The 26,083-nt window shown below is 58.4% G+C and overlaps 2 protein-coding genes across 2 annotated transcripts; one reads left to right on the top strand and one right to left on the bottom strand.

Moving 5' to 3' along the window:
- The first annotated feature begins 496 nt into the window (after positions 1 to 496).
- Positions 497 to 24,212, top strand: MAPK8IP1 (mitogen-activated protein kinase 8 interacting protein 1). The gene is made up of 12 exons (XM_061343424.1): positions 497 to 649; positions 7,728 to 7,833; positions 15,694 to 15,927; positions 18,697 to 18,778; positions 18,972 to 19,847; positions 20,273 to 20,348; positions 20,695 to 20,867; positions 21,112 to 21,221; positions 21,356 to 21,475; positions 22,404 to 22,474; positions 22,725 to 22,823; positions 23,222 to 24,212. The coding sequence occupies exons 1-12, from the start codon at positions 564 to 566 to the stop codon at positions 23,292 to 23,294; spliced, it is 2,106 nt and encodes a 701-aa protein (XP_061199408.1). The 5' UTR covers positions 497 to 563; the 3' UTR covers positions 23,295 to 24,212.
- On the bottom strand, positions 23,566 to 26,052 carry FREY1 (Frey regulator of sperm-oocyte fusion 1). Its single transcript, XM_061343459.1, has 4 exons — positions 24,986 to 26,052; positions 24,729 to 24,802; positions 24,430 to 24,616; positions 23,566 to 23,685 (listed from the first exon to the last, which is right to left on the bottom strand). The coding sequence occupies exons 1-3, from the start codon at positions 25,051 to 25,053 to the stop codon at positions 24,480 to 24,482; spliced, it is 279 nt and encodes a 92-aa protein (XP_061199443.1). The 5' UTR covers positions 25,054 to 26,052; the 3' UTR covers positions 23,566 to 23,685; positions 24,430 to 24,479.
- Between the last annotated feature and the right edge of the window lie 31 nt (positions 26,053 to 26,083).

Here is a 26,083-nt window from a genome sequence, read left to right as displayed (position 1 = left end):
TTTTCCACTTCCCCTCGCTGTGCTCGCAGCCCGCACAAGCTTCCCCAGGGACAGGGTCTGTGCCGGGGCTGCAGACCTGTTGCCAGCGGGGTGCTGCCACCCCGCGATGGAGGGAGAGCGCAGCCCCAGGCACGTCCCCGCTGCGGAGGAGACCCTCGACAGCGGCCCTGAGTGCCCAGCCCGTGCCTGGGGGAGACCCGGCCGCCCCCCGCACTGCCGGCAGTGGGTCCGCTGAGGCACATCTGCCTGCGGGGCTGTGCCTGCAGATGCGGGCACAGCTGGGGGGGTCATTCCAGCTGCGGACACACCGCCCGCCAGCCCCATGGCCTGTGCGGGGGGAAGGGGGGGGGTGCGGGGTGTCGCCTCCAGCTGCGGCCACATCTGTCCTGCAGCTGCCGCCGGGGGCCGCGGAAGGAGCCCCCCCGGCCGCGCCCGCGCCCCCCCGTCCCCGGCGGCAGGTATGTCCCTCCCCGCCGGCACCACAGCATCCCCCTCCCTCCATCCCTCCTTCCCTGCCTCCCTCCCTCCCGCCCGCCCTCCGCCTGCATGGAGAGAGCCACAGAATGGCGGAGCGAGAGAAAGGAGCCGCATCCCCGCCCGCCTCCTCCCCGTTCCTGGGGCTGCACCTCGCCTCGCCCCCCAATTTCAGGTACCGGCCGCATCCCCCCACACCCCTCCCGGGACCCCCTCGGGGCTGCCCCCTGCTCCCCTTCCCCAAGCACCGCTCCCCATCTGCTGCAGCCCCCTCCCCCCCCACCGCCCCACACCGCCGCACCGGGCCCCCGCTGCCTCCTTGCGCATCCTTCGGTCCCCACCCCACACATCCCTGTGCCCCCCATCCCGGGCACCGCTGGACCCCACCGTATGCATCACTCCATCCCCCCCCCCCCATATGTTGCTTCAGTATCAGCCTTCCCCCCCCCCCCCCCATTCGTTGCCCTCACCCCACATACCACTGCAGGTCCCACCAGACCCCTGCTTGTCCCCCTCCACCCCCCGGCCTCCTTACCTGGCTGATCTGCTCTTTAAACACCTTTTCCTCATGTGAAAACCCTTCATTTCCTTCCCCACCCCCAGTAAAGCTTTTTTCTAGCCCTTTCCTAGAAATCTCAGGTGTTCCCCCCTTCCTCCCCACCCCTGCGAAACCAGAATCCCGAGTGAGACGATGGGAGAGTGCCAGGATTGATCTGCTCGGCAATGCTAAACGCTCCCATCGATTTGGGATGCAGGGGGCTGTGTCTCCTCCAAAACCCAGCAGGGCTGGTCACAGGGACTTCCGATGGCAGGAGCCAGGCCAGGGATGGCCTGGGGCTCTGGGACAGGGATGTGCTGGGTGGGTAAGGGGATGCTGTGCCCGGTGTTGTTTGCTTGTCATTGGTGTGATGCTCACAGCTTCTGGTGGCTGTGCCATCAGCCATTGCTCTCTGCTTGCCTCTGGCACCCAGGGGTGCTGCGGGGGAGCTGGCTGAGATGAGGGGATCGATACTGGCTGCTTTATGTGGTGAGATTTTGGGGAGGGAAGGGAAGGGCTGGTCCACGCTTGGGGCCACAGCTAAGCTCACCCTTACCTACAGCAGGCCCCAGCCCCTGTGGTGTGGGGACCAGCAGATCCCTGTGAGGAAGCAGTAAGGTGCAGTCGAGCTGTGGTGGCTTTCAGGCCATTTACTCCTGATGGGCTCTGCCCCTGGAGCCCTTTTGCTGTGGCTCCAGGGCTTCAGCATCTTCCTCCTCTTGCAGCGCTGCCTGCGAGAGCTGCTGGGAGCTGCTACAACATGGCTGGTACATCCTGCAAACCCAGCCATTAAACACTGCCTCTGGCAACGTCCACCATGGAGAAGGGGCTTGGCCACCGAGCCAGGGGCTGCAGCTTGAGGGCTGCACTGAACGGCAGCGCCGGGCCTGTGAGAGGGTCAGGCTCGTCACACAGCGCTGCCCTGGATGCTGCGGCTGTCCCCAGGGCACCCTCCTGCTCCCCAGCAAACAGCGATGCTCTGGGAGGAGGATGAGGCTCTGCCGCTTGCTGTGCTCCAGGGAAGAGCTGACCTCCGTGGTGCAGAGAGCTGGGTACTTGAGGCAGGGGTGCACCGAGCCTGGGGTATCAGTGGAAGGAGATGCCAGTGATATCCCTGAGCCTGGGGCAGGGTCTGGTGGATCAGAGGCAGTGTTATGGCACGGAGCATGGTGCGAGGAGGGAGCTCTGCTTGTGAACTGGTTGTGAGCTGGGTTACACTGGTGAGCTGGGTTACACTGGTTGTGAGCTGGGTTACACTGGTTGTGAGCTGGGTTACACTGGTGGTGAGCTGGGTTACACTGGTTGTGAGCTGGGTTACACTGGTTGTGAGCTGGGTTACACTGGTTGTCAGCTGGATTACACTGGTGAGCTGGGTTACACTGGTTGTGAGCTGGGTTACACTGGTTGTGAGCTGGGTTACACTGGTGAGCTGGGTTACACTGGTGGTGAGCTGGGTTACACTGGTTGTGAGCTGGGTTACACTGGTTGTGAGCTGGGTTACACTGGTGAGCTGGGTTACACTGGTTGTGAGCTGGGTTACACTGGTGAGCTGGGTTACACTGGTTGTGAGCTGGGTTACACTGGTTGTGAGCTGGGTTACACTGGTTGTGCCTGTCCCAGGTCCTGGGCCCCTGTTCAGCAAGGGGCCATTCCCCATGGACAGCAGTGATGAGTGTGGCTCAGGGTGAAGGCTCAGCCCGTGGCTGGTGCTGAGGTCCTGGCTGAGCCCCGTGCTCTGCCCCAGCTCCCTGCCTGCAGGACGAGGGGTTTGGGGTTTAATGCTCTCTGGTACATTTGCCTGCCCATCCAGCTCCCTGAGTGGTGATGCACTGGCACAAGTGTTAGAGGTTTTCAACCAAGAGAGGACTCGGTCCTGGCCAGCGAGCATCCCAGTGAGGTCTTAAGCTTTGGGGAGGCCAGGGATGGTGGCCTGGCAGGTCCTCATTGCTGGTGATGGTTTGATGCTGAGATAAGGGCAGGTCTTGGATGCTGCTGCATTCAGAAGGTGCAAGAGTGGGCAGCAGGTAAATCTCCAGATGTACACCAGACAGGTTGTGGGTTTATGCTGTTTATGGTCAGGTTGGATTGGGATTGGAGCAAGCTGCTCTAGTGGAAGGTGTCCCTGCACATGGCAGGGGGTTGGGACTGGATGAGCTTTAAGGTCCCTTCCAACACAAACCATTCTAGGATTCTATGAGACAGGAGGAGAAGAACGCTGAGGGGAGCTCTCCTTTAGCCACGAGGTCCTCCAGAGGTGGCTGCTCATCACAAGAACAACAGCATAGTAGTAGACAGCAACACAAAGTTCTTCTCACCCAGCTTCCCTGTTGTCCATAAACATCCCCAAGGCTCCCATTGTGGGCTGCACCCCATGGGGACTCCTTAGCATCATCCTCTGGGACACTGTGCTGCAGCTCCTCGCCTTGCCAAGAAGCACTACCAGCGCTTTGGGGCCAGGCTTCCTTGCGAGGGGCTCTCTGGGGCTGGGGGTCCCTCTGCCCCACACAAGAGGGGCAGGGAGGGTTGGCACAACTGGGGTGTGAGCAGTGCTTGTGTTGCTGCCCCACTGCCCCCAGGAGTGCGGCTCTGGTGTATCTGGGACCTGTGTGTGTGTCTGTGAGCACATCCTCCTTCTGGTTTCCCTAATGAAAGCAGAGAGCATCCATGGAGCTGCTGAGGCTGGGAGCCTCCTCAGGAAGGAAACGCTTAGGGAGCTATTTGCATGGGTCAGGAGAGAAGGGGAATTACCTCGCTCCTCTGGGAGCCCTGTGGGAAATCACAGCCCTTTCCATGCCATTGCTGGGGCCTCGGGAGGGGAGGAGGTCTTCAGGGGAAGGAGGGGCCTCCAGCTCCTCGGGAAGTTCAAAGCAGCCCCTTCAGGCTGATGCACAAACCAATGCTAGCATTGAGGGTTGGTTTATGTGTCTGCTGTGCTCGCCTGAGCCATCAGAAGAACCTGTTTGGAGGCGAGGAGCTGGGTTTTGCAGCGGGGATACCTGTCTTCCTGTGAGGGGAGATGAAAGGGCTGTATTCCTGTGATGGAGAGAGAGGCACCATCTCCTTGGTTCAGTTAAAAGCATCACCCACCCCAGTGTAGGGTAGTACTATTACTCCCACTGATGCTGGTGACAGCCCTTGCACATAGCGCTGCTGGGAGCAGAGGGTTGGAGTGCTGCCCGGGTACCCAGGCTTGCTGGAGCCCCAGCTCCATCACATGTGTTGCCATGGCCCAGTCCCTGTGTGGGAATCCCACGCAGCGGCAGTGGGCTGGGGAGGCGATGCTGCAGGTTCCCTCTTCCCTGGCAGGGGATGGAGATGAGGGAGGCGCAGCAGCCAGGCTTGATGCTAAGGCATAAGCAATGTGTTCAAGCTGCTCCTTCTATAGGTGGCTAACACCCATGAGTGCTCCATTGCTTGTCCCGAGTTTATCAGCCAGTTCTCATGTGCTCAGCAGGGCTGCAGCCTCTGGGTGCCTCTTGGCACATCCTTCATAACCTCTGCAGATACAGGGCTCTTCCATCCTTGCGTCTGGGGCCAACCTCCCATGGACCTGCCATGCTGTGATGCCCACCTACGGGAGCACTGTGCCTCCGTTGCTGCTGCTGGTGAGGGATGTTGGCCAGAATACCCACGTAGGTCCTGCTCAGAGTTGTACTGGCAGTGATGGAGCTGAGGGGAGTCAGAGCTGTTGCATTTTGCTGGTATTTTTAGCCTCTTTGAGAAGCAAGAGAGAAAAGCAGGGGTGTTTCCAGCCCTGGGAGTGGGGGGTGCTAAGGGAGAACCTTCCTTGTATCTCCTGGGAAGTCCTGGAGCATCCATATGTGAGAAGAAAAGGGGGGGAGTAATACAGAGATAGAGATTTCTTTATTCATAGCATTAAGCAAGGAGGTTTCGAGCAGACGAGGTGCCTCCAGGCAGAGCTGATAGGGAAGATGGAGCCCTGGATACCGTTATCGGGTACCATGAACACAGTATCATGAGTGATGGTGATGGAGGATGATAGTCCACTGTGCCAACAGTTTGTTGGCAACACTTGTCAGCCTCTCCTGGGAAAGGTCCCACTCTCCTTCGGCAGCAGGAGAGCGGTGGGAGCTGGCAGAGCAGCTCACCAGGTATTTCTTTGCCCCTTAACAGGGGATAGAGGCTGAGGAAGCTCCTGAAGCAGGAGCAGGGGTAGATGGGGAAGGAGCATCACTCCCAGCACTGCTCTGTGCCAGCCGGGCTTGCCCCTTGGTGAAGGTGCTCCTCTTGCTTCCCTCTGCTCAGGGAATGCAGCCAGACGTGATGCCAGTCCCGCTGCTGGAATCACTGCGGCCCTTGCGCTGTGAGCATCCTTGCCCTGCCTGGCGGGAAGCCGGACGGATGCTCCCGTCTCCCTCAGTAGCTCATCCCATCCCTGCAGTGGGGCAGAGAGGAGCAGAACCCCTTGTCCCTGGCTTGGCAAGGGCACGACGAGGCCGGGCGGCATGGGTGCCCGTGCTGGGGTAAGCAGATCCTGCTGCGGGTGCAGGGGAGCGGTGCTGGAGCAGGACCAGGAGCCGGGCTGGCTGGCTGGCAGGGAGGCAGTCAGCATCCCCAGCAGAGAGCAGGGACTTGGCACTGCCCCAGTGGTGAGGTTATGGTTTTTTTCCCCTCCAGGACAGCTGATTCCATCTATTTTTAATGAGCTTCCCCAGGTTGCGCAGTGAGGAGACAGAGCAGTGCCGGCAGGCACAGACTGCGACGGGGCAGGCGGACAGGCAGCGGGCACCCATCACCTCCTCACTCCTCCCTGCCCCAGGCACGGTGGTTTGCTTATAGGGTGGGAGCGTGTTCCCCAGCGAAGGGGGTTTCTCCTCAATGCAGCTGCCCTTGAAAACGGAGTCAAGCACCGAGGAGGAGAGCTGGCTGGAAGATCAGTGGGAGAAATGGTAGGGGACCGGCTGGGGGCTTGGGGATGGCGGGGGGGGGGCTGTCCTGTGGGTGTGCAGGGTGATGAGGAGCAGCCCCTGGGCACATCACCCTTCTCTGAGCGATGGCCACAGGACAGGAGCAAACTTGGCACGCAGCACAGCCCAAAGTTTTGCCTGGCTGCACAGGGAGCTGCGTGGCAAAGTGGTCCAGCAGCATCTGCAGGCAGGACCAGCGCTGGAGACCTGCGCATCCCTGGAAGTGCAGGCAGGGCTGCTGGTCCCCATCCCGGTGTGGGGGGCTCTGCACACCGAGGCAGATGGAGTCCCTGAGCATCATCGACTGATGGTGTCCCACCCTGGTGACCTGTGTAACCAGAGAAGAAATCGATCTGTGCTTTGCAGGCTCTTCATGAGCCTCCTGCTCTGCAGCAGCAGATGGGCAAGGAGGGGTCAGGACATCCCACCCTGTGGTGAAGGCTGCGTCCCTGCCCATCATGGGGGCTGGAGCCAGTGGCCACAGTGGTTTCTGCCTACATTCACCCCAGGAGCCAACCACTGATGGGGTCATTGGAAACGTGGATGGGCGATGCTGCTCCCCCCATAGGCTTCTCCTGCGAGGACCAGGATAAGGGAAGTGTTACCCTTCCATGGCACTGGCTTGGTGCCACTGCAAGGGGGAGTCCCAGGGTGTGCGAGTGATGCTTGAAATGAGGGTGGGAGCTCTGCAGGTCATGAAATACCCTTCTCCTTCCTTCCCTGCCAGCGAGGGCAAGGCCAGAGGGGGGTGATGGGCTCAGCATAGTGCTTTCACCCAAGCACCTCCCAGCCCAAGGAACTGGGAGCAATGGAAGTGGTGGCACACAACATAGGTTAGCAGAGGACTTTCAAGCTGGGCTTCTTTATTTACCCCATGGTAATGAATAAGCAAGAGGATCACTGTGGTACCACCACGGAGAAAGGTTTTAATGCACAGAAACCAGGAACTCCGCGCCGGTCCCCAGGGATGCGATCAAGCACACGAGGAGCTCGCCCGTCAGCACATTTCCAGCTGCTGAAAGGATATCTCTAAACTGTCTGAAGGGGTGCAATGAGCCTGTGCAGCTCACAGCCATGAGGGACCGCAACCAGGCAGGCTTGGCAGCACCAATGGCCATGGGGATACCCACAGGCACCCCAGGGAGTGATTTTGGTGCTGCCCTCTCCTACTGCGGCACCTGACCCAGGACATCCCTCCCAGGCAGAGCCTGGAGGCCGGTTGTGCCTCCTGCTCCAGGACATGGCCAGGGAAGGACAGGGAGAGCCTGGGCTCGTGGCTGTGTGTGCTGATGGAAGGAGGGATAACTGGAGGCAAGGTACTTGCAAGGTCTGTGGGTCTCAGTGTGGTCACTGTCCATCCTCCAGCCTTGCCCTGCCAGGACCCCCAACCAGCCCTTCCCTGTAATACTTGTCTTTGCCCTGTTGGGTGTCTGGGACAACCCCAGAGATTCCCTGGGATGGTGGGAGCCAAACATCCTGGCTTGGGCTTGGCTCTGCTGCCTGTCCCATGCTCTCCCAGCCTGCTCATCCCTGCTGCCTTTGGGACCAGTGGCTGGCTTGGGGCACATTCCTCCTGCCTCCCCACTGCAGTGAACCATGCCAAGCTCAGTGGGGGCAGACCCATGCCCTCTGGAAGGAACCCCCTTCCTGGTCTTTCTTCCCAGTAAAGACCTGGAGAGCCTCTCCAAGGCAGGCAGTGCTGCTCCTGCCCACGGGCAGCATGCCAGCCTGCACATCCTGCCTGTGCCCTGTGCAGTGGGTGACGGCACCATCTCCCCTCCCTCCAGGCTCACCCACGACATCAGCCTCGAGGAGTTTGAGGATGAAGACCTCTCCGAGATCACCGACGAGTGTGGAATCAGCCTGCACTGCAAGGAGAGCCTGGCCACCCGGGTGAGCACGATGGGGATGGGGACAGCGTGGGGATGGGATGGGCAGAGCGTGCTGGTGGGGATGGGATGGGCAGAGCGCGCTGGTGGGGATGGCTGGACCATCAGTACCCATGCAGGAATACCAGGTCTCCAGGCCAGTGATGCTTCCTCAAGATGCCCATTGTCACAACCCCAGTGCCCTCTGCTTGGCAGTGTCCTCTCCTCTCCATAGCACAGCACAGACCCTTTCTAAGCCAGCCAAACAAGGGACATAAAAAGCATCTCAAAGACAGTGCCTTTTGGTTCTCATTGCTCTGGAGAGGTTTGAGTTTGTTCCTCAGGGATGCACCCAAGGATTTGGCCATGCCCCCATTTGAGTGGGATGACCAGCGAGCTTCTGGCACTTGATGAGCATCCTTGGGAAGTGAGGACATGCGTGAGGTAGAACCAAAGGTCCTAGATGGGCTGTGCCTCCTGCTCACCCCATGCATCCCTGGGCCTGGAGGTGCAGTTTGGCTTGGCATGGTGAGATCCCTCCTCCGCTTACTCAAAGCATTCCTTCTGGCTTGCAAGGGCTGCAGGAAACTGGCCTTCAGAACGTGTTTAGGGTGTGAGAGACCTGGAGGCTGGAGAAACAGGGATGGAGGAGGTGGCTCTGACCACAGCAGGTGAAATAAAAATGGGAGCTGGGAAGCCTATGCAGATGCTGTAGGAGGATCTCCCATCTGCATGAAGGACCCTGAGGTACACTGTGGAGACCCGACAGGGTTCACACCACTATTAGAACAGCGCAAGGAGGCCACAGGAGCAGAAACATGGAGATAAACTGAGAACGACCCTGGGTTTGTGAATACGCAGGGATTCTGCATTTTGCCAGTGTGTTTCATGCTAAAGGGATGCAGATGCTGGAGGAGCAGCCAAATGGATTGGGAATAATTCCATCCCTCAGGAGAAGTGTTTCCTGCGCAGGACTGATGAAGGCCCCGCGAGCAGGGGCGAGGCACAGGAATTTGTTGCAGATTTACAATTAGCCAGTGAATTTGTGGTGTTGGGAACCCCCCGTTGCCAGCAGGAAGGCACAGGCAGATCCCATCCATGGAGTCCTGATGTATCCTGGTCTCATGCGGGACCTTCCCAGCAGAAATTCAGCTGCTTCCAGAGATGCAGGCACTGCTCCACGTCTCTGCTGTGGCCACAGCCTCCTCCTGCTCCTGCCCCTCTACTCTGCTCTCGTGAGACCTCACCTGGAGTATTGTGTACAGTTCTGGTGTCCTCAACATGAAAAGGACATGGAGCTGTTGGAACAAGTCCAGAGGAGGCCACGAGGATGATCAGGGGCTGGAGCACCTCCTGTATGAAGATAGGCTGAGAAAGTTGGGGCTGTTCAGCCTGGAGAAGGCTGCGTGGAGACCTCACAGCAGCCTTCCAGTATCTGAAGGGGGCCTATAGGGGTGCTGGGGAAGGACTCTTCACTAGGGACTGTAGTGATAGGACAAGGGGTAATGGGTTAAAACTTAAACAGGGGAAGTTTAGATTGGATATAAGGAAGAAGTTATTTACTGTGAGGGTGGTGAGGCACTGGAATAGGTTGCCCAAGGAGGTTGTGAATGCTCCATCCCTGGCAGTGTTCAAGCCCAGGCTGGATGAAGCCTTGGGTGATATGGTTTAGTCAGAGGTATCCCAGCCCATGGCAGGGGGTTGGAACTGGATGAGCCTTAAGGTCCCTTCCAACCCAAACTATTCTATGGTTCTATGACTTTATGGCCAGGGAAGGACAAGGAGAGCCTGGGCTCATGAGCTGTGTACGCTGAAGGAAGGAGGGTAAATGGAGGCAAAACCAAAGGCAAGCCCAGTGCTGAGTGTCCATGTGAAGGCAGGGCAGTGGGAAGATCCTCCTGCCCGCAGTCTGTAAATCGGGCAGGGGCTATGTCCAGCATTGCTGGGCTCTTCTTGTTGGGCATCCCAGCTCTCTGCTGCCGATAGCACCACCAGGCTCTTAAGGACAGGATTTCTTTCTTCTTTATGGGCCACCAGCCCTTTGCTGAGGCTTGGTGAGGAGGGTAAGGGTAGAGGAGACAACTGCTGCAACCCTTTATGGACAGTGAGTAAAAACAGGCTGTTTGCCTGTTTAAAACGGTTTACTGAGGGGTTTCTGTGTTGCTGCAGAGACCTGACCCTCAATAGACACAGGAGACAGCCCCGAGGTGCTCTGCGTGAACGCCTGGGTGCACTGAGAGCGTGCTGGTGTGGAAGGGGGATGCACGGCTGCCCTGGGGAAGCAGGGAGTTATTCATAAACACAGCAAAGGAAGAAGCCTACCACGCTCAGGGGAAAGAAGTGCCTGCTAAAAATACGTCTGAATGGTTTATATGGGACGTGGAGGATTGCCCGAGGAGCAGGAGCGAGAGTGGTGACAGAAACAGCAAAGAGAGGGGGTTTCAATCCCTAACGCCACAAGAGCCAGGGAGCTTTCCAACCCGATTGACGTCTGGAGGGAGCTGGAGGTGACGGGAGTGCAGGATCTGCCTGATGGATGCAGCCAGGCCCAGAGGGAGCAGTTGGCTGGGTCTGTGCATAGCACAGGGGCCAGCAAACCCATCCTGACCCGCGGCCCGCATCAGCAGCTAATTGCATCACGTGGGGATGGATGGCTTGGCAAAGGGGGGCCAGGGCTGGGGGGGCCCCATGCTGGTGTCCTGCCCATGGTGAGCTCCGGTGCCAGTGCTGCAGAGCACCCGTGGTGGGTAAGGGTTGGTACCTGCTCATCCCACAGTGATGGGCAGCTGGTGAGAGCCCAGTGATGGAGAGAGGGATGCAGGGTGAGAGCGGGCTGGTGGCTGCTGGGTCACACCAGAGCAGGGAGTGATGTGGAAAGGGGATGCATGGGCTCCAGGGAAGGTGGTGAGCTGCTCCGAGCTTCCTGATCCAGCAGCAAGTCTCCAGAGAGACAGGCAGAGCCAGCAGCAAGCAGGAAAGCAGCAGGAAGGAGCAATGGGACAAAGGCTGCTGGAGGGATGGGAAGGAAGCTGCTGGGTGGGGACAGCTTCCAGGATCCAGGCAGAGCTGCTCAGCAGCAGAACCCTGTGCCAGGAATGGGTGGCTGGTGCAGAGGTCAGCCCCCAAACAGAGGTGGGGTTTGGGGTTTTCTTGGTCCTGTAGAAACAAAGATGATTTCATCATGGGCTATTTTAGCAGCTTTCCAGAAATAGTGGCTTAGACACATAGATACTGCAAGGAGGCGTAGACTGATGTTTGTGCAAGAGGGAGCTATCCGCGGGTGAGGACCGCACCTCGTGGATGGGAGACCATGTACTAAGAATGAGGAATAATCGGAAGCATGGCTTAAATACAACAGGAAGTCCTGGGTGAATGAAAGCTGGGAGTGAAGTGAATGAGAGGGCTCAGCAGAGGAGCAGAGCTGCCTTTAGGGCTGTTTAGGGCAGAGCAGGAGGATTCTGGGGGCTGCTGGGGTGAGGGATGTCACCTCCACCTCTCAAATGGCAGTGGTCAAGTGTGTTGAAGGGGGACAGCGACAACAGAAGCTTTAGATTTGGCCCCAGTTTGATGGCTTGGAAGGCTGGGGTGACAATCCCTGGTTCCAGCAAGATGGATCCCTGCAGACAGCCAGGCTGAGGTTGATAAAGGCTCCGTGGCTCCTCATCTCTGCTGCAGGAGCTGTGGGAGATGGTTGATGCAGGAATGAACACAAATCAAAGAAAAATAAGCAGTACCCTTCCTGGAAACACCTGAGAGCACAAGAACAAGTGCAAACAGAAGGAGATGATGTAGGGCTGTGCTGAGCCTCTGTGGTCCTCTGTGAGGGTGCTGAGGCGCTGGCACAGGGTGCCCAGAGAAGCTGTGGCTGCCCCATCCCTGGCAGTGTTCAAGGCCAGGTTGGACACAGGGGCTCAGAGCAACCTGCTCTAGTGGAAGGTGTCCCTGCCCATGGCAAGGGTTGGAACTGGATGAGCTTTAAGTTCCCTTCCATTCTATGATCCTATCAAAAGGCCTGAACGAGCCATGAAGATACAGATATGTGCAGAAAAGAAGCAAACCAATTTGTTTTCCCAGCATAAAATGACTGTGGGGAGCGCCAGGCTTTCTCTCTTGATGTTCATCACCACTGATCCAGTGTGCCGCTGGCAGCAGATGCCCTCAGAAGGCCAGCAGGACCCACTGCAAAGAGGAAAGTGGCTGCCATGATCCAGCCAACCCAATGTGCTGATCCAGGGACTGGCAGGGATCCGGCTGCATGGACTGGGAGCAAAGGATACAGCAGCGAGGTTGTTGCTTATTCCAGGCTTGTTCCAAAGGTTGTCCCATGAAGCTGCCTCTGTGATCCATCGCCAGATGTGGCTGCGCCAGGCTGGGGCAGAGAGGCTTCTCCTGGTGCTTTGAAGCTGGGAGGAAGCAGTCACATCTGGGTGGTAGGGACGGGGGACACAGTCTGTCTGCTCAGCAAGTCCCCATTGCTTCCCCATGCTCCTGAAGTGCTTTTCCCAGCTGAAGGTTTTGTCACTCCTCTTCGACAGGGGCTGGGAAGCAGGGAAGAGCCTTTCACCTGCTCAATCTTAGGGTAGAGACTGGGGTCACCCAAGCAACACCCTGTGTATCATCCTGCTCCTCTTGACAGAGCCTTCCATTCCTAGGGGAGCAGCAGCATCCATCCCTTCCTGTGGTTAGAGCAGCCCTCATACTGGCTATTCCCCTGGCTAAACCAGTGCTCCCAGGGGTGTTCCCAGCACCTCTCAATTGCAGCAGGGCCCATGCTGCTCCAGCCTTCCTGGGGCGCATGGACTGAAGCACTGGGACCATCAGAGACCAGCTGCTGGACACTGGGGATTTTTGCCACTGGGATGGCACCTTGTGGGTTGGAGGCAGCATCAGCAAGAGCATACCAGCATCATGTCTGTCCCAGGGATGGCTCTGCAGTGGAGGTGTGAGCCTCCCCGTGCCTGCATTGGGATCCAGGTGTACATCTTGTGTACATCCCACCACGCAATTCAGACACTGGTACTGCTCTCCCACATGCCTTAATCTCCCCCACAGGATGAAGGGACTTTAGGAAGTCACCTCACCATTGCATCTGTGCTAAGGCATGAGTCTACTCAAGCTGGCCTTAGGTGCCATTACCTTGTTTTAGAGAGCTCCTGATGCTGTTCTGGTGGGGCAGCATCCTTCCAGTTAGAAAGGCTTCCCAAAGTCCAGTCCATGCCCTCACTTTGCGGATGACCACAGGTTCCCCTCAGATGGAAAGGTGATCTATGGCCTTGTGGCTTCAAAAGGACTTTGTTGTGCTCCAGGCCATTAATAAGTACCTGCAGTGGCTGTCGTTTCCTCCTAGCTATTGAACCAGGAACGGTGCATCCCTCCTAGGGTGTGCTGTTCTTCAGAGCAGGGACTGTTTTGCTTTTCTGAACCCTTCTGGGACTTTCCCCTCTGAGTGATCGCTGCAGCTACAGGATTACTGAGGCAGCATCATTAGCAGCCTAGGCTGAATGTAACCAGCTGACTCAGATATATCTTGCTTAGGTATAATCTGGTATTTCCACCCAGTTCTCTTCCTGTGCCTCGGTTTCCTTGTTAAAATCCACGTGATTTGCACAGGCAACTGGTGCCACAGAAACACAGAACCTGTATGAAAGCCCATAGTGAAAGCAAGGAAGTTAAATGTTTAAAGCCTTGAGAGGATGGGTGATGGGTTTTGGTGGCTGCAACAGGGACACTGGGGTGACATGTCCCCCCGAGAGGGTTCATCCTGTGCCTGCAGCAGGCAGAGCCCTTGTGCTGGCTGTAGTGTGACAGTTTAGGAGCTGGTAGCAGCAGGAGCTCTTGGAGGGGCTGCCAGAGCTGCTGAGGCTGTTTATTCCTCATGGTTCAAGGAGCATCCTCCGTGCAGCTGGAGACATGGATAGCATCAGCTGCTAAAAACCTCCCCCTCCACCTCTGCCCACTGACGAGCTTTCCAGTCACCACAAACAGCTGGTAACATGGGAATTCAAGTGACTAATGCCAAGTCACAGCCATTAGTGCTGCCTGCAGCAGCTCGTGCATGTGCAAGCTCCGGTTGCGCGAGGAAGGAGGCTGGGGAAGGAAACCACTGACCTTTAGACACCTGGAGCCGCAGGGGGACATTGATGTCTCTTCACACAGCATCACAGCGCGGTGGCTCAGCACTGGGGCACAGCCTTGGTGTTGCAATGGGGCATCTGCTGCTCACAGCCCTCGCAGGCTGTGGTGGCCACCCTGCCCCAAGGGTGAAGGGTGGAAAGGGAAAGAGTGGGGCTGCCCTTGGCCAGAGCACAGCCACCATCAGCTGGGGCTGAAGTGATAGTGCCTGGCCACTGGCTCATGGGGCAGCCCTTCTGCGTGGCTTCAGGTGCTGATATGTGCAGGTGTAGGTGTATGAGGAATGGCTTGTTCAAGATTTCTTCAGTGAAAGGGTGCTCAGGCATTGGAACAGCCTGCCCAGGGCGGTGGTGGAGCCACTGTCCCTGGAAGTGTTCAAACAACGTGTGGAGGAGGTCCTCAGTGACGTGGTTCAGTGGCGGCCTTGGCAGTGCTGGGGTTGATGATCTTAAAGGTCTTTTCCTCCCTAGTTGATTCTATGATTCTAAGATGAGGAATCCAAGGGGAATGTAGCTGCTGTTCCCGGCTGCCTAACAGGCATTACAGGGAAGAAGGAGCCAGACTCCTCTCAGAGGTGTGCAGTGAAAGCTTCAACCCCATAGAGAGAAGTAGCAGCAGTACAGCACTGGTGCCAGTAGCGTGGTGGTGGGTTCTCCATCCATGGGGATATTCAGGTGTTACAGGCAAGACCCTGAGTGACCTGCTCCGGGCAGGGGTTGGACCAGACCTCCAACCAACATGACTGTATGCTTGAATGAGTTCCAGCTGCCAGGACAGGAACCAAGAAAGGGCAGAGTCTGCCTTGGAAGGAAGAATCATAGGGCAGCCCAAGCTGGAAGGGACCTCAAAAGGTCACCTGGGAAACTGGTCACCTTTTGTGGGAAAGGAAGCCTAGATGAGATTCTCTAGCACCATATCCAGTTGCATCTTGAGAACCTCCAGCGATGGGGGCTCTACCATGTCCCTGGGAGGTTGTTCTGCCAAATGAGAAGGCTGCTATGAGTTCTCCATGCACACCTCATAGCAGTCTTCCAGTATCTGAAGGGGGCGTACAAGGATGCCGAAGAGGTACACTTCATCAGGGACTGTAGCAACAGAGCAAGGAGTAACGGGTTAAAACTTAAACAGGGGAGATTTAGGTTGGATATAAGCTATAAATTCTTCATTATGAGGGTGCTGAGGCGCTGGCACAGGGTGCCCAGAGAAGCTGTGGCTGCCCCATCCCTGGCAGTGTTCAAGGCCAGGTTGGACACAGGGGCTTGGAGCAACCTGCTCTAGTGGAAGGTGTGGCAGGGGGTTGGAACTGGATGAGCTTTAAGGTCCTTTACAACCCAAACCAGTCTGGGATTCTCTGATTGTTTGTTCTCACTGTAAAACATGTCCTTGTTACATCGAGATGAAACCTGGATGTGCACACCTCATGGTGAACGTGAGGGTCGCATGTACCTACAGCCACCTGCTGGGAATGGGGGTCCGGGGGGTGCTCCATCACCCGGGGGCGACCAGCAAGGCCGGACCCCAGCGCGGGGCTGCGCGAAGGGTGCGCGGAGCTCCGCAGCCTCGGGAATAACATCCCTGCCCCTTTAAAAGGAAGAGGCCGCCGGGTGCTGATGCGGCTGCCCCGGCGCCGGCCCCCCCTCCCCTCCCCTTCTCTTCCATTCCCTTCTATTCCCTTCCCTTCCCCTCCCCGGTCGGGAGGCGCGGAGCGGCCGCTGCCGTCCCGGCGCGCTGACAACGGGCGCTGCTCCCGCAGGGCCATGTGAGCCGGGCGGGCGGCGGGGCCCGGGCGGCGGGCGGCGGGGAGGCCGCAAGGCTGCAGGCCGAGATGCTCCAGCTCGACCTCATCGACGCGGCGGGGGACGCCCCGGCCGAGGAGCAGACGGCGCCCGAGCCGCTGCAGAAAGAGCCCCCCGCCGGCACCACCGATGTCTACCGGCCCAAGAGACCCACAACGCTCAACCTCTTCCCGCAGGTGCCTCGCAGCCAGGTGAGGACGGGGCGGGACGGGACGGGGCGGGGGGATGCGGAATGCGGGATGCTCGCTCCGCCGGGGGCTTTTTGTCTCGGAGGGATGGGGGGGTCACGGATGGAGGATGGCGGGGGCTCCCCTGCCCGACGCTGCCCGCATCCCTTACCGCAGAGCCGGGCCCAGGGCCACCCGTACGTGCTCGCTCCCAGTCGGGCCGCCCCCTCGAACGGCTGAGCCTGCCCGTGCAATGCGCTTGGATGGGGGCTTGAAGAGCTGGGTGGTTCCTTCTTCTATCCCTGCTGCCGAGATGGGGTGGGAACAGGCCGGGAAGTGTGGTGAGACCGAGCTGTGCCCCAGCAGAGCCCATGGCGCCTGGCAGAGAGCTATGGGGCAGGGAAGGGACCCCACAGGGATGGAGAGCAAATGAGCCATGGTGAACGACGCATGAATGAGCCATCACGGGACAGGGCACCATGCCACGGGGCTGGCGAGCCCAGGGCCAACATCTGGCTGGGTTTCAGCTGCCCCAGGGCAGGATGGTGACATGGGGTACCCAGAGCCTGGCGGTGGGGACTTGGTGGGCTCTGCTCCAGAGCAGCAGCATCTGGCAAAGGAAGCATTAATGTCAGCACCCCGTGTTAAATCAGAGAGACAGGATAGCAACGCCCAAAATGGTGGCGAGGAGGACAACGGGGTTCTGTTGTCTTGTTCACGGTCGGGTTTTGGGTGGTTTTCTCCAAGCCTACCCACCCCACCAGCATTGGGGTTGCTGTCGTTCCGGGGCGGGCAGTATTTAAGTGGCCCACATGCTGACCCTCTGAGCAGCATCCAGAGCCCCTGTGCCCCATCCCTCTGGCAAACGTCCTGACGCCAGGCAGGCTGCGCGATGCGCGGGGCTATTTTTGCCACCCTCCTGTGTTGAGCCCTGCCTGCTGCCAAGTAGGAGGATTGTCGTCGCAGTGACGCTGAGCAGAGGAGCACTGAAGCGAGAGGCAGGTGTCCCTGTGGGTGACAGATGGGGAGTAGTCGGAGCTGGGTGTCACCAGCCCGACACTGGCAGCTGATGCCAGCTCTCTGCCTGAGGCCACGGCTGGGAGCAGGAGGAGGAGGAGGAAGGCACAGAGCCAGGATGGGCACCCGCGGGGCAGCTGGCACCAGGGACAAAGGCAGCAGGGCTGGGGAGGCGGGGGCAGCCCCAATGAGTATAATGGACAAGGAGACAGCAGCAGCCTGGTCCCACCCTGCGCAGGGACCCCAAGGAGCAAGCGGCACGTGGAAGCACATCCAGCTGTGGGGATGGGGACTGTAGAGCCCCCCTCCTGGGCAGCTGGTCCAGAGGTGGCCACAGGCCTGTGGAGAGGGGTTTGCTTAGGTGATGGGCTGGAGCTGATGGTCCCCTTGCAGGGTGATGGTGGAGGCTGTGGGGTGGCACCAGGACGCATGGGCATAGCTGACCTGAGGACATGGGGAATGGGAGATAGGGGCTTTGCCGCAGCTGGCAGTGGGAATGGGGGCTCCATGGCCAGCCAGGGAAGGCAGTGCTGTTGGTGGCATCTAGTGAGAGGCAGGCTGGTTGTGAGGTGCATGGGGTGCCTGTTTGGATGCCTGCCTAGCTAAAGGCAGTTTTTCCATGCCCTTGTGTGGTGCCCCATGATGAGGACAGGGTGCAGCGTATTCCTTGGAGATCAGCCTGAGATCTGCCTTTACCTGTGCCAGACCATCCGGGCCTGCTCAGCTCTCTCCTCCTGCAGGTGGTCACAGGAGGGACCATGGCCATTCGGCCTCTGCAGATGGCCTGGAAACAGTGAGGGGAACATCCCCAGCTTCCCAAAGGGGAAGGAACAGCTGCTGTTGCTGGCTAGGTTCATCTTCTAAGACCTTGTGAATGCCTCTTTGCCCTGGCTGGGCACTGCAGAGCCCTGGCCCTGTGGGATGGATGGGCTCTGTGGGATCTGCCTGCAGCATTGCTGCCTCCCAGTCCATGCAGCCAGGCTGGATGGTGTGCTGGCCCTTTGGCACGCAGAGGCTGGCGCTGTGGCAGCTTGCCTGGCTGCACCGCATCGCAGCCCATCCTTACCCTGGGTATGGCAAGTGGAGATGTGCTGTTATTAGCCTTGGCACAGGGAGCCTCACAGAGGCCATGCTGGGATGTTGTGGTGGGGGTCTCTTCCCTCCGTGCATGGAGGCAGGGATCTGGCAGCCACGGTTCAGCAGCACGCGACATGATGGAGTTTCAGAGCAAAGGCTTGCTTTATGTTGGTGGGGAAGCAAAGCAAGGATGGGGCAGCTCCTGCGCTGCTGGTTGCAGCTGCAGGCTGGTGATAAGGCTGTGAGAAAATCCAGGGGTCCCAGCAGAGCTCAGCAGTTGAGTGAAAATCAACGGCATGAAAAACGCCATGGTTGTAGATGGGGGACAAACACCCGGTGCCCTGCAGGAGGGGCCAGGGAGAACTTGGGGGTGCAGGAGAGGACGCGGGCTATAGCAGGTGGGATGTCATTCCCTGCTGAGGCAGGTGGGGAGGACTTGTCCTCTATAGGGGACCTGGTGGCCTTTGGTCCGTGGGTGTCACAGTGAAGCTGAGCGCATTCCCCTGTGCACACACACGTTTGCACATGCATGACCAGCTGCCCAGGGTACAGCACCCACAGAAGCTCCATCAGGATTAATGTCTGCTAGTGATCCGTGTGTGTGTGTGTGTGCATCCTGGGGAGGGATGGGTGCTGCTGCTGCTCCACCACGTGCTGTTTACTGTTGGGGCTACAAAGCGTCTTTGTTCCTCTCCTCAGGACACCCTGAATAACAACTCTCTGGCGAAAAAGCACAGTTGGCAGGAGCGGGTGTCCCGGTCATCATCCCCTCTGAAAACGGGTGAGTTCTCAAGCTGTCGGCCAGGGGCAGCTCCTTGCACTATTCTGTGGCTCTCAGGAGCCTCGGGCAAGTGATGCTGGTGCAGGAGGTGAGGGAAACCATCCCACATGGATGCAGGGTGGGTCTGAAGGCATCCCCAGCACGGAGCATCACCCTCTATGGGCCTGCCAATGCTTCTCCTCTCCCCCTCCAGGTGAGCAGACCCCTCCCCACGACCACGTTTGCCTGAGTGATGAGGTCAATCACCAAAACAGCACAACCTCCACCAAAGACCGGGGCACATCCACGGAGAGCCCGTGCCGGCGCACAGCAGCCACCCAGATGGCACCCGCCTGCATCGCCACATCCCGGCCACCCGAGAAGCACCAGGCCAGCAGCCGGCCACCGCCGCACGGTGCCAGCGTGGTGGTGGTGACATCGAGGGTCCCCGAGGCCCACCGGGACCGCATCCACTACCAGACGGACGTAAGGCTGGAGGCCACGGAGGAGATCTACCTGACGCCCGTGCAGAAGAACTCGGATCCTCTGGAGACTGACAAGCCGTTCCTGTCTCAGTCCAGCGAGAACCGCATGTCCATCAGCTCCGACATCGACACCTCTGGCTACTCAGCCCTGGCAGGGAAAACCAACCCCTCCATCAGCGAGGAGGATGAGGTGCTGGACTACATGTCCTCCCCTGACAAGATGAACCTGCCCAGGGCTTCCTGCGGTGGTGGGAGCAATGGGTCCCGGCCAGGGCACAGCCTCCAGAGAGCCTCGGTGAGCTCGGACACCAGCGCCCTGTCCTACGACTCGGTCAAATACACGCTGGTGGTGGACGAGAACGTGCAGCTGGAGCTGGTGAGCCTCAAGCAGTGCTACTCGGGCTACAGCGACGAGAGCGACTCGGCCACTGTCTATGACAACTGCATCTCCTCGCCCTACGAGTCGGCCATCGGCGAGGAGTACGAGGAGGACGCGCTGAAGCGCGACTCGGTGTGCCTGTCCGAGGACTCCACTCCCGAGGCGGACATCCACTTCTCCAAGAAGTTCCTCAATGTCTTCATGAGCGGCCGGGCGCGCTCCTCCAGTGAGTGTGGGGCATGGGGGGAGCTGGGCAATGGGCACTCAGTACAAGGCTGAGGGCACACGCAGCAGGTGGGAAGCCACCAGCAGATACGAGCCCCAGTTCTTGCTGCAGTCTTTGTGGCTGGGGAGGCATGGGGGGGCTTGGAAAAGCCTTGTGAGCCAGAGGGGTTTCAGGATGCTGTTTTGCCTAGCTCAAGGTATGTCCATACTGAGGAGGAGGTTAACTGGTCTTGCAGGGGGACAGCACCCTCCTGGAGTGCTGCCCTTCTCCCCAGCCCCAGAGGAGCACTGGTGGTGGCATGTCCCAGCAGCAGGGCTTCCCGTGGTTCAGCTGGTCCCAAAGTGCATGGCTTTGTCTCTTCTGCCTGGCCCATGCCCATCCCTTGGCTGTGGTGCTGAGACGTCCCCCTCTGCCTTCGTCCCCAGGTGCTGAGTCCTTCGGGTTGTTCTCCTGCATGATCAACGGGGAGGAGCAGGAGCAGACCCACCGCGCTGTCTTTAGGTGAGCTTGCAGTGTGAGTGGTGCCCCCAGCCTCTTGCAGGGGAAAGCTGGTGCTGCCCTCTCACTGCAGTGTGGCCAGCCCAAACCCCAGTGTTTCCACCATGGGAAGCCCCAAACCACTGCCTGTAGCTCGTGCCCTGCTCAGGAGCAACATCAGCCCAGGCTGCTGCAGGGGCAACACCTCTAGGGCAGCAGGAGTGGTGCAATAGGGGTTATCCTTGCCCTTTTGAGTCTAAACCTGCTCCAATGCTTTATTTAGCCTGGGCCAGTAGTGGGATTTGTGTTGCCACCAGTGAGAAGGCCCCCATGCTGCTGGCCAGCCAGGCACCAGTGCCTCTCTACCCAGGTTTGTGCCTCGCCACGCGGATGAGCTGGAGCTGGAGGTGGATGATCCTCTGTTGGTGGAGGTGCAGGCAGAAGATTATTGGTACGAGGCCTACAACATGCGGACGGGTGACCGGGGCATTTTCCCTGCCTACTATGCTATTGAAGTCACCAAGGACCCAGACCATATAACAGGTACCAAGTTTCTGCTGACATCCCAGTCTTGTGTCCACCTCCTTTCCGCTGAGCAGAGGCTGGTGCTGAGCAGGGGGTTGGAGGGAGGATCAAGGGCACCCAGCAGGGAGCGATGGGCAGCTTCTGGTGTGATGCTGGGAGCTGGTACCCAATGTTGCAGAGCCAAGGGTGGGAATATGGAGAGGAGAGGTGGCTCTCAGCCTGGTCATTAGAGATGGTTCCCCCAATGTGTTCTCTCTTGCAGCTCTGGCCAAGAGCAGCGACTGGGTGGACCAGTTTCGGGTGAAGTTCCTTGGCTCGGTGCAGGTTCCCTATCACAAGGGCAATGATGTGCTATGCGCGGCCATGCAGAAGGTAATGTCCCACCCCATCAGCAGAAGCAGGAGCTCCTCCTGGCAGCAGGGCAGAACCTCAATGGGGACAGGAAGGGGTGAGCCATCACCATTGCTCATGAGTCCCAGGCCTTTTTCTCTCTGTCTTTCCCCCAGATTGCCACCACACGCCGCCTCACTGTGCACTTTAACCCACCCTCCAGCTGCGTCCTGGAGATCAGCGTGCGTGGGGTCAAGATTGCTGTGAAAGCTGATGACTCCAAGGAGCACAGCAAGGTAGTGCCCTGCTCCCCACTCATCCCATCCCCAGCTGCTGCTCTGAGCTGCCTCTTTTCCCCTGTGCTGTAGCTCATGTTTGCATATGAAGATTGAGGGTGTGAGAAGCACCATCATTGGGGTGGTGAGGCCCACCATCAGGGTCCTTTGTGCATCCCATAATCCCAGTTTTGGGCCATACCGCTGGTTGATGCCCTTGCAGCTCCCAAAGATGTTGCTGTGCTGGGATGCTGCAAGCTGAGCTGTACCAGTAATCTGTCAGCTGCTCCTAAACCTTTCTGCTACTATTTTGAGTGGTGTCCTCCAGATCTGCCCCGTAATCTCTTTAGTGAGGGCAGGCTGCTGATTAGCATTCTGCATAAGCAGCCTAGCAAAGCATGTGCTGGGCAGAGGGCTTTTGCAGCAAGCTGTTGGGAAACCTCCCCTACTGCTGGGGGTAGGAGTAGTTTATGGCTCTAAGTGCTGTGACAGAGAGCTGGGCTGACGGTTCTGCAGGTCTTGCCTGTACCTAGAGGATGCCATCAGCTTAGTTGCTCTTTAAACTCCTGTAAATAAGTTCTCATTTCTGGCTGGGGCCCTTTGAACACCCAGGCTTGAATGGCTTAGCTCCATTCACCTTCTATCCATTTACCTCAGTTATCCATTCACCTTCTATTCACTGGCATTTAGTGAGGAAGGACTGTGTGTGCTGGGTGAACAGCAGCACAGGCTCTTGCCAGAGTCTAACCCAGGGCCTCCAGGAGCTGCTCAGGGTAGAGGCAGCTGGGGTGGATGGTTGGGACCATCCTGAAGCTACTGGTAGCAGCCCTGGATCAGGCTCTAGTTCATTTCAGTGCTCAATCCAAGCACATATTTCCAGGTCCAGAGCCCTGCCGCCCCACAGGAGAGTGGGCAGGGAGGCTTTGACAGTTCATTTCTCTCTCCCCAGGTAAACAAGTGTAGCCATTTTTTCCAGCTGAAGAACATTTCCTTTTGTGGGTACCATCCAAAGAACAACAAGTGAGTAGTGAGGTGCGGGGCAGCTCTCAATTGTCAGCAGCTCAGCACAGAGGCTTTGCTGCCTTCTCACTGCCTAGGAGCAGCACAACTGGGGCTGGGAGGGAATTGCATCACAGCAATGGGCATGGGCCACGGCTTGGTGGGGTTTGGGGGGGGTCTCAGGTCCCAAACCCTTATACTCAAGGGGATGCTGGGGTACCTGTGCCTATTTGTCTATTGGTCCAGTCACCCCCACCCTGTCTGCCCTCAGGTATTTTGGGTTCATCACCAAGCATCCTGCGGACCACAGATTCGCCTGTCACGTCTTTGTCTCGGAGGAGTCCACGAAGCCACTGGCGGAATCTGTAGGGTGAGTCCTCGCTGGGCAGGGAAGGCTTGATCCCAAAGGGCAGGAGGAACAAATCCTGCCATCTTCCCATACATGTGGGGCTTGGACCAGGCCCCAGGCTGGCACCTCTTCCTTCAAGCGAGAAGCTTGGGTTCTGTGAGCTCTGTGAGCCAGAGCTGACAGAGCTACAGGCAGCATATTTCTGACAGCATTGGAACACATCCCATTGCAAGGCTTTGCAGGCAGATGCTGAAAGTCATGTGGATGTGCAGGGATCAGGGCAGGGATGATCTGATGGCAGCTCTGGGTGCTAACGCAGAGGCTGGGGGGCTGGAGGGTCAAACTGGCTGCAGGAGCAGGGGTCTGTAAATGCCTTGTAGAGAGGACACTGCTCAGCTTTGCCCCGTGCTGTGTTGCAGGAGGGCTTTTCAGCAGTTCTACAAGGAGTATGTGGAGTACACGTGCCCCACGGAGGACATCTACCTGGAGTAGGGGCTGGCACAGGCACCTCCTGCACAGCCAGGGCTGCAGTGTCTCCCCTTCCCCGTGTCGTGCATGGACAAGAGCTGCTTTGAGCCTGGAGGAGGAGCAGGCCCGGGGCAGGGCTCCCCGGGGCACAGGGTGCAGCCTCTTTTCGTGACTCCCCTTCCTTGGGCTGGGGGGGACGGGAGGGGGGAGGGCTGGACAAATTGTGTTTATTGTACAAAATACTCTTAGTTTATTCTATTGGAGAAGTACCTGCTGGCGGCCCTGCCTGTGAGCACCGGAGCCTGCTCAGGCCCTTTCCTGCTGCAGGCTGGGGTGACAGCATCTCCTCCTTGTGACCAGGGCCCAGCTTCCCGTCACATCCCTCTGGGGTGACTTTTAATGCAGAGTCAGATTCCTGCAATATGAAGACACAGCAGCTACAGCAAATAAGACCCATAATGCTGGCTTCTGCCAGGGGGATGGGCTTGCCTCGGGCAGGCATCACCTCCCTGCCATGCCCTGGGGATATAGAGGCTGCTGGGCAGGAATGACAGAGGGAGCCCCACTATCCCCTCTGCCAAAACAGCACCAGGATGAGCTGAGACAGCTCACTGCTGCCTCTGCCCCCATCCCTATCTTCTTGTATCCATGCCCAGGGGGAGAGACAGAAATGCCCCTCTATAGCTCCCTGCAGTAACTACACCCTCAGGAGGGGAGCCTTTCTCTGCCCCTTTCTCCTCTCCCCCTGGCTGCAGGTAGCAGAGGCAGTGGCAGAGCTGAGTGCCTGCCAGACATGGGGCAGGGAAGGGCTACAGCCTGCAGGGAGCTGAGCAAAGCACTGGGGAGGTAGAAGAGCTCTCCCGGTCCCTGCAGCCAGAGAGCTCTGTGCTTCAGCTGGATCTGCTGTGATGGCAACAACTATTAAATATGATGGTTCATGGAGCAGGGCTGCTGTGCTGTTTGTGTCCCACTGCAGTAGGTTTGGGCCCTGGCTTCCTTCCCCTGGGACCTCAAGAGGAGCTGGCTAGAGCTTCTCAGGTTTGGGCTGACAGCCCTAGTTGCCTGAAGGGCAGAAATCATTGTGTGATGATCAGAAGGGATGGCTGGAGTCCCCTCCCAAAGCAGGGTTTACCCTTAACCCTACACCCCACACCTACACTGTCCTGCAGCGAGGGGTCCCTGGGGCCAGGCTGTGGTGGGCACACTGGTTCACATATGGGCATCATCGTAGTACTCCTGCAGGTCGAGCTCATCTCTCTTGCTTTTGCCAGCTCTTTGCAGCCACTTTGGCCGCTTCCGTCCCACGCGGGTCCTGAGACGCGGCTGCTTGGGCTTGATGCCGTAATCTGCAGGTGCAGTGGAGAGGTTGGGCTCAGCCCTGGGCTGCTCACAGTGCTGGGGACAAGTGCCAGCCTCAAGGGGGAGTGCAGAGGAAGCGGGGTAGGGAGCAGGCTGTACCATCCACCAAGCCAAAGTGCTGCTGTGGAAGCTCCAGGAGTGCAGAGAAGTCCTCAGGGACCGAGTAGCTGGCCCTGTGGAGGAAAACCAGGGGTGAGAGTGAACCCTGCAGCACTCACCTGCATTGAAATAAGAGCTCCTATGAGCCAGTCCAGTCAGGGCTTGAGGGCTTGGTGCCCATGGCCAGGAGCCCTGGGGTGGCTCTGCAGGTACCAGGGCAGCAGAGAGGAAGGGAAGGAGGAGGGAAATGCCATCACCTCTCATCCAAGGGCCGTGGGAGGGCAGCCCCCAGCAGCAGGCCGAGCAGCAGCAGCCACCACTGCATGATGCACCCTGACTCTGGCTCTGCTCCGAGGTCACAAAGGAGGCTCCAGGACACCAGCTGGGTTGGCAAGGAACAGAACCCCACCCAGGTGCTGCTGCCTATCCCCTCCTGCTACATCAGCTCCTGGTCCTGGGCTGTGTGGTCCTGCCCGGGTTCTGCTCACTGCTCTCCCTGCACTGGTGCACATCCCTCCCATGCAGCCACAGCTCCAGGGCTGTTTCCCTTTCTATGTCCCTCACCAGCACCATGTTCATCCCTTGCAACCCCTTCAAAAACAAATCCCTTCATTTCATCTCAGTGCCTCCATGTCCCCAGGAGTGACCCCTTGCAATACTCAAATGAAGGGAGCACAGTTCTTCATTCATGGCTATTTTACACTGCCACATTACAGGGAGGTGCCAACACAGAGCCCACTGCACTGTTGTCACCAACTGGCCCATAACGGGGGTGTGGGCTATACCCCCCTATTTCTGAGGCAGGAAAGCTGTGATCCATGCAGGCCAGAGTCCCTGGAGGATGGTTCATGTAGGAACCACTCCTGTCACCCATCTGTGGCCAAGGCATCTTGGCACTCTGCAGCTCTGCACAGTGCCACCAGCTGGCTGCCCTTTTGTCCTGGCCAAGGGAGCCTCCACAGCAGCGTGATGCCTCAACTGGCCCTCAGCAGAGCTGATACAGAAATGTGGCCATGGCAGCCCAGGCCTCTTTTTAGCCCTGTATTTAGTGTGGAACAGCAGTATTTGCTGAATTAATCTCTTCATTTCTCCTCTTCTCTGCCCTTGGCCAAGCCCATGAGCATTGGCTGGCAGCCATCCTGCAAACCCTTTTAGCACACACAACTAGGTGCTAGGAACACAGCCTTCAAACCGAAGCTCTGTACCCCCAGGGGAAGCCCAGGAAACTGAGGACTGCACCAGGCACCTGGAGTTAGAAAGGCTGCTACAGGGGCTTCTAAAGGACAGTGTAACCCAGGGCAGAAAACTGCAAAAGCTGCTCTCTCTGAGACAGACCCACACAGAGGGAGAGGTCC

Source organism: Neopsephotus bourkii, unplaced genomic scaffold, assembly GCF_033783945.1.
Source record: "Neopsephotus bourkii isolate Nb327-2 ecotype Australia unplaced genomic scaffold, CSIRO-AGI_Nbou_v1 NB_1825, whole genome shotgun sequence".
Taxonomy (NCBI): domain Eukaryota; kingdom Metazoa; phylum Chordata; class Aves; order Psittaciformes; family Psittacidae; genus Neopsephotus; species Neopsephotus bourkii.
The sequence above is the reverse complement of the archived record's forward strand: the minus strand, read 5'-3'. Positions and strand labels throughout refer to the sequence as shown.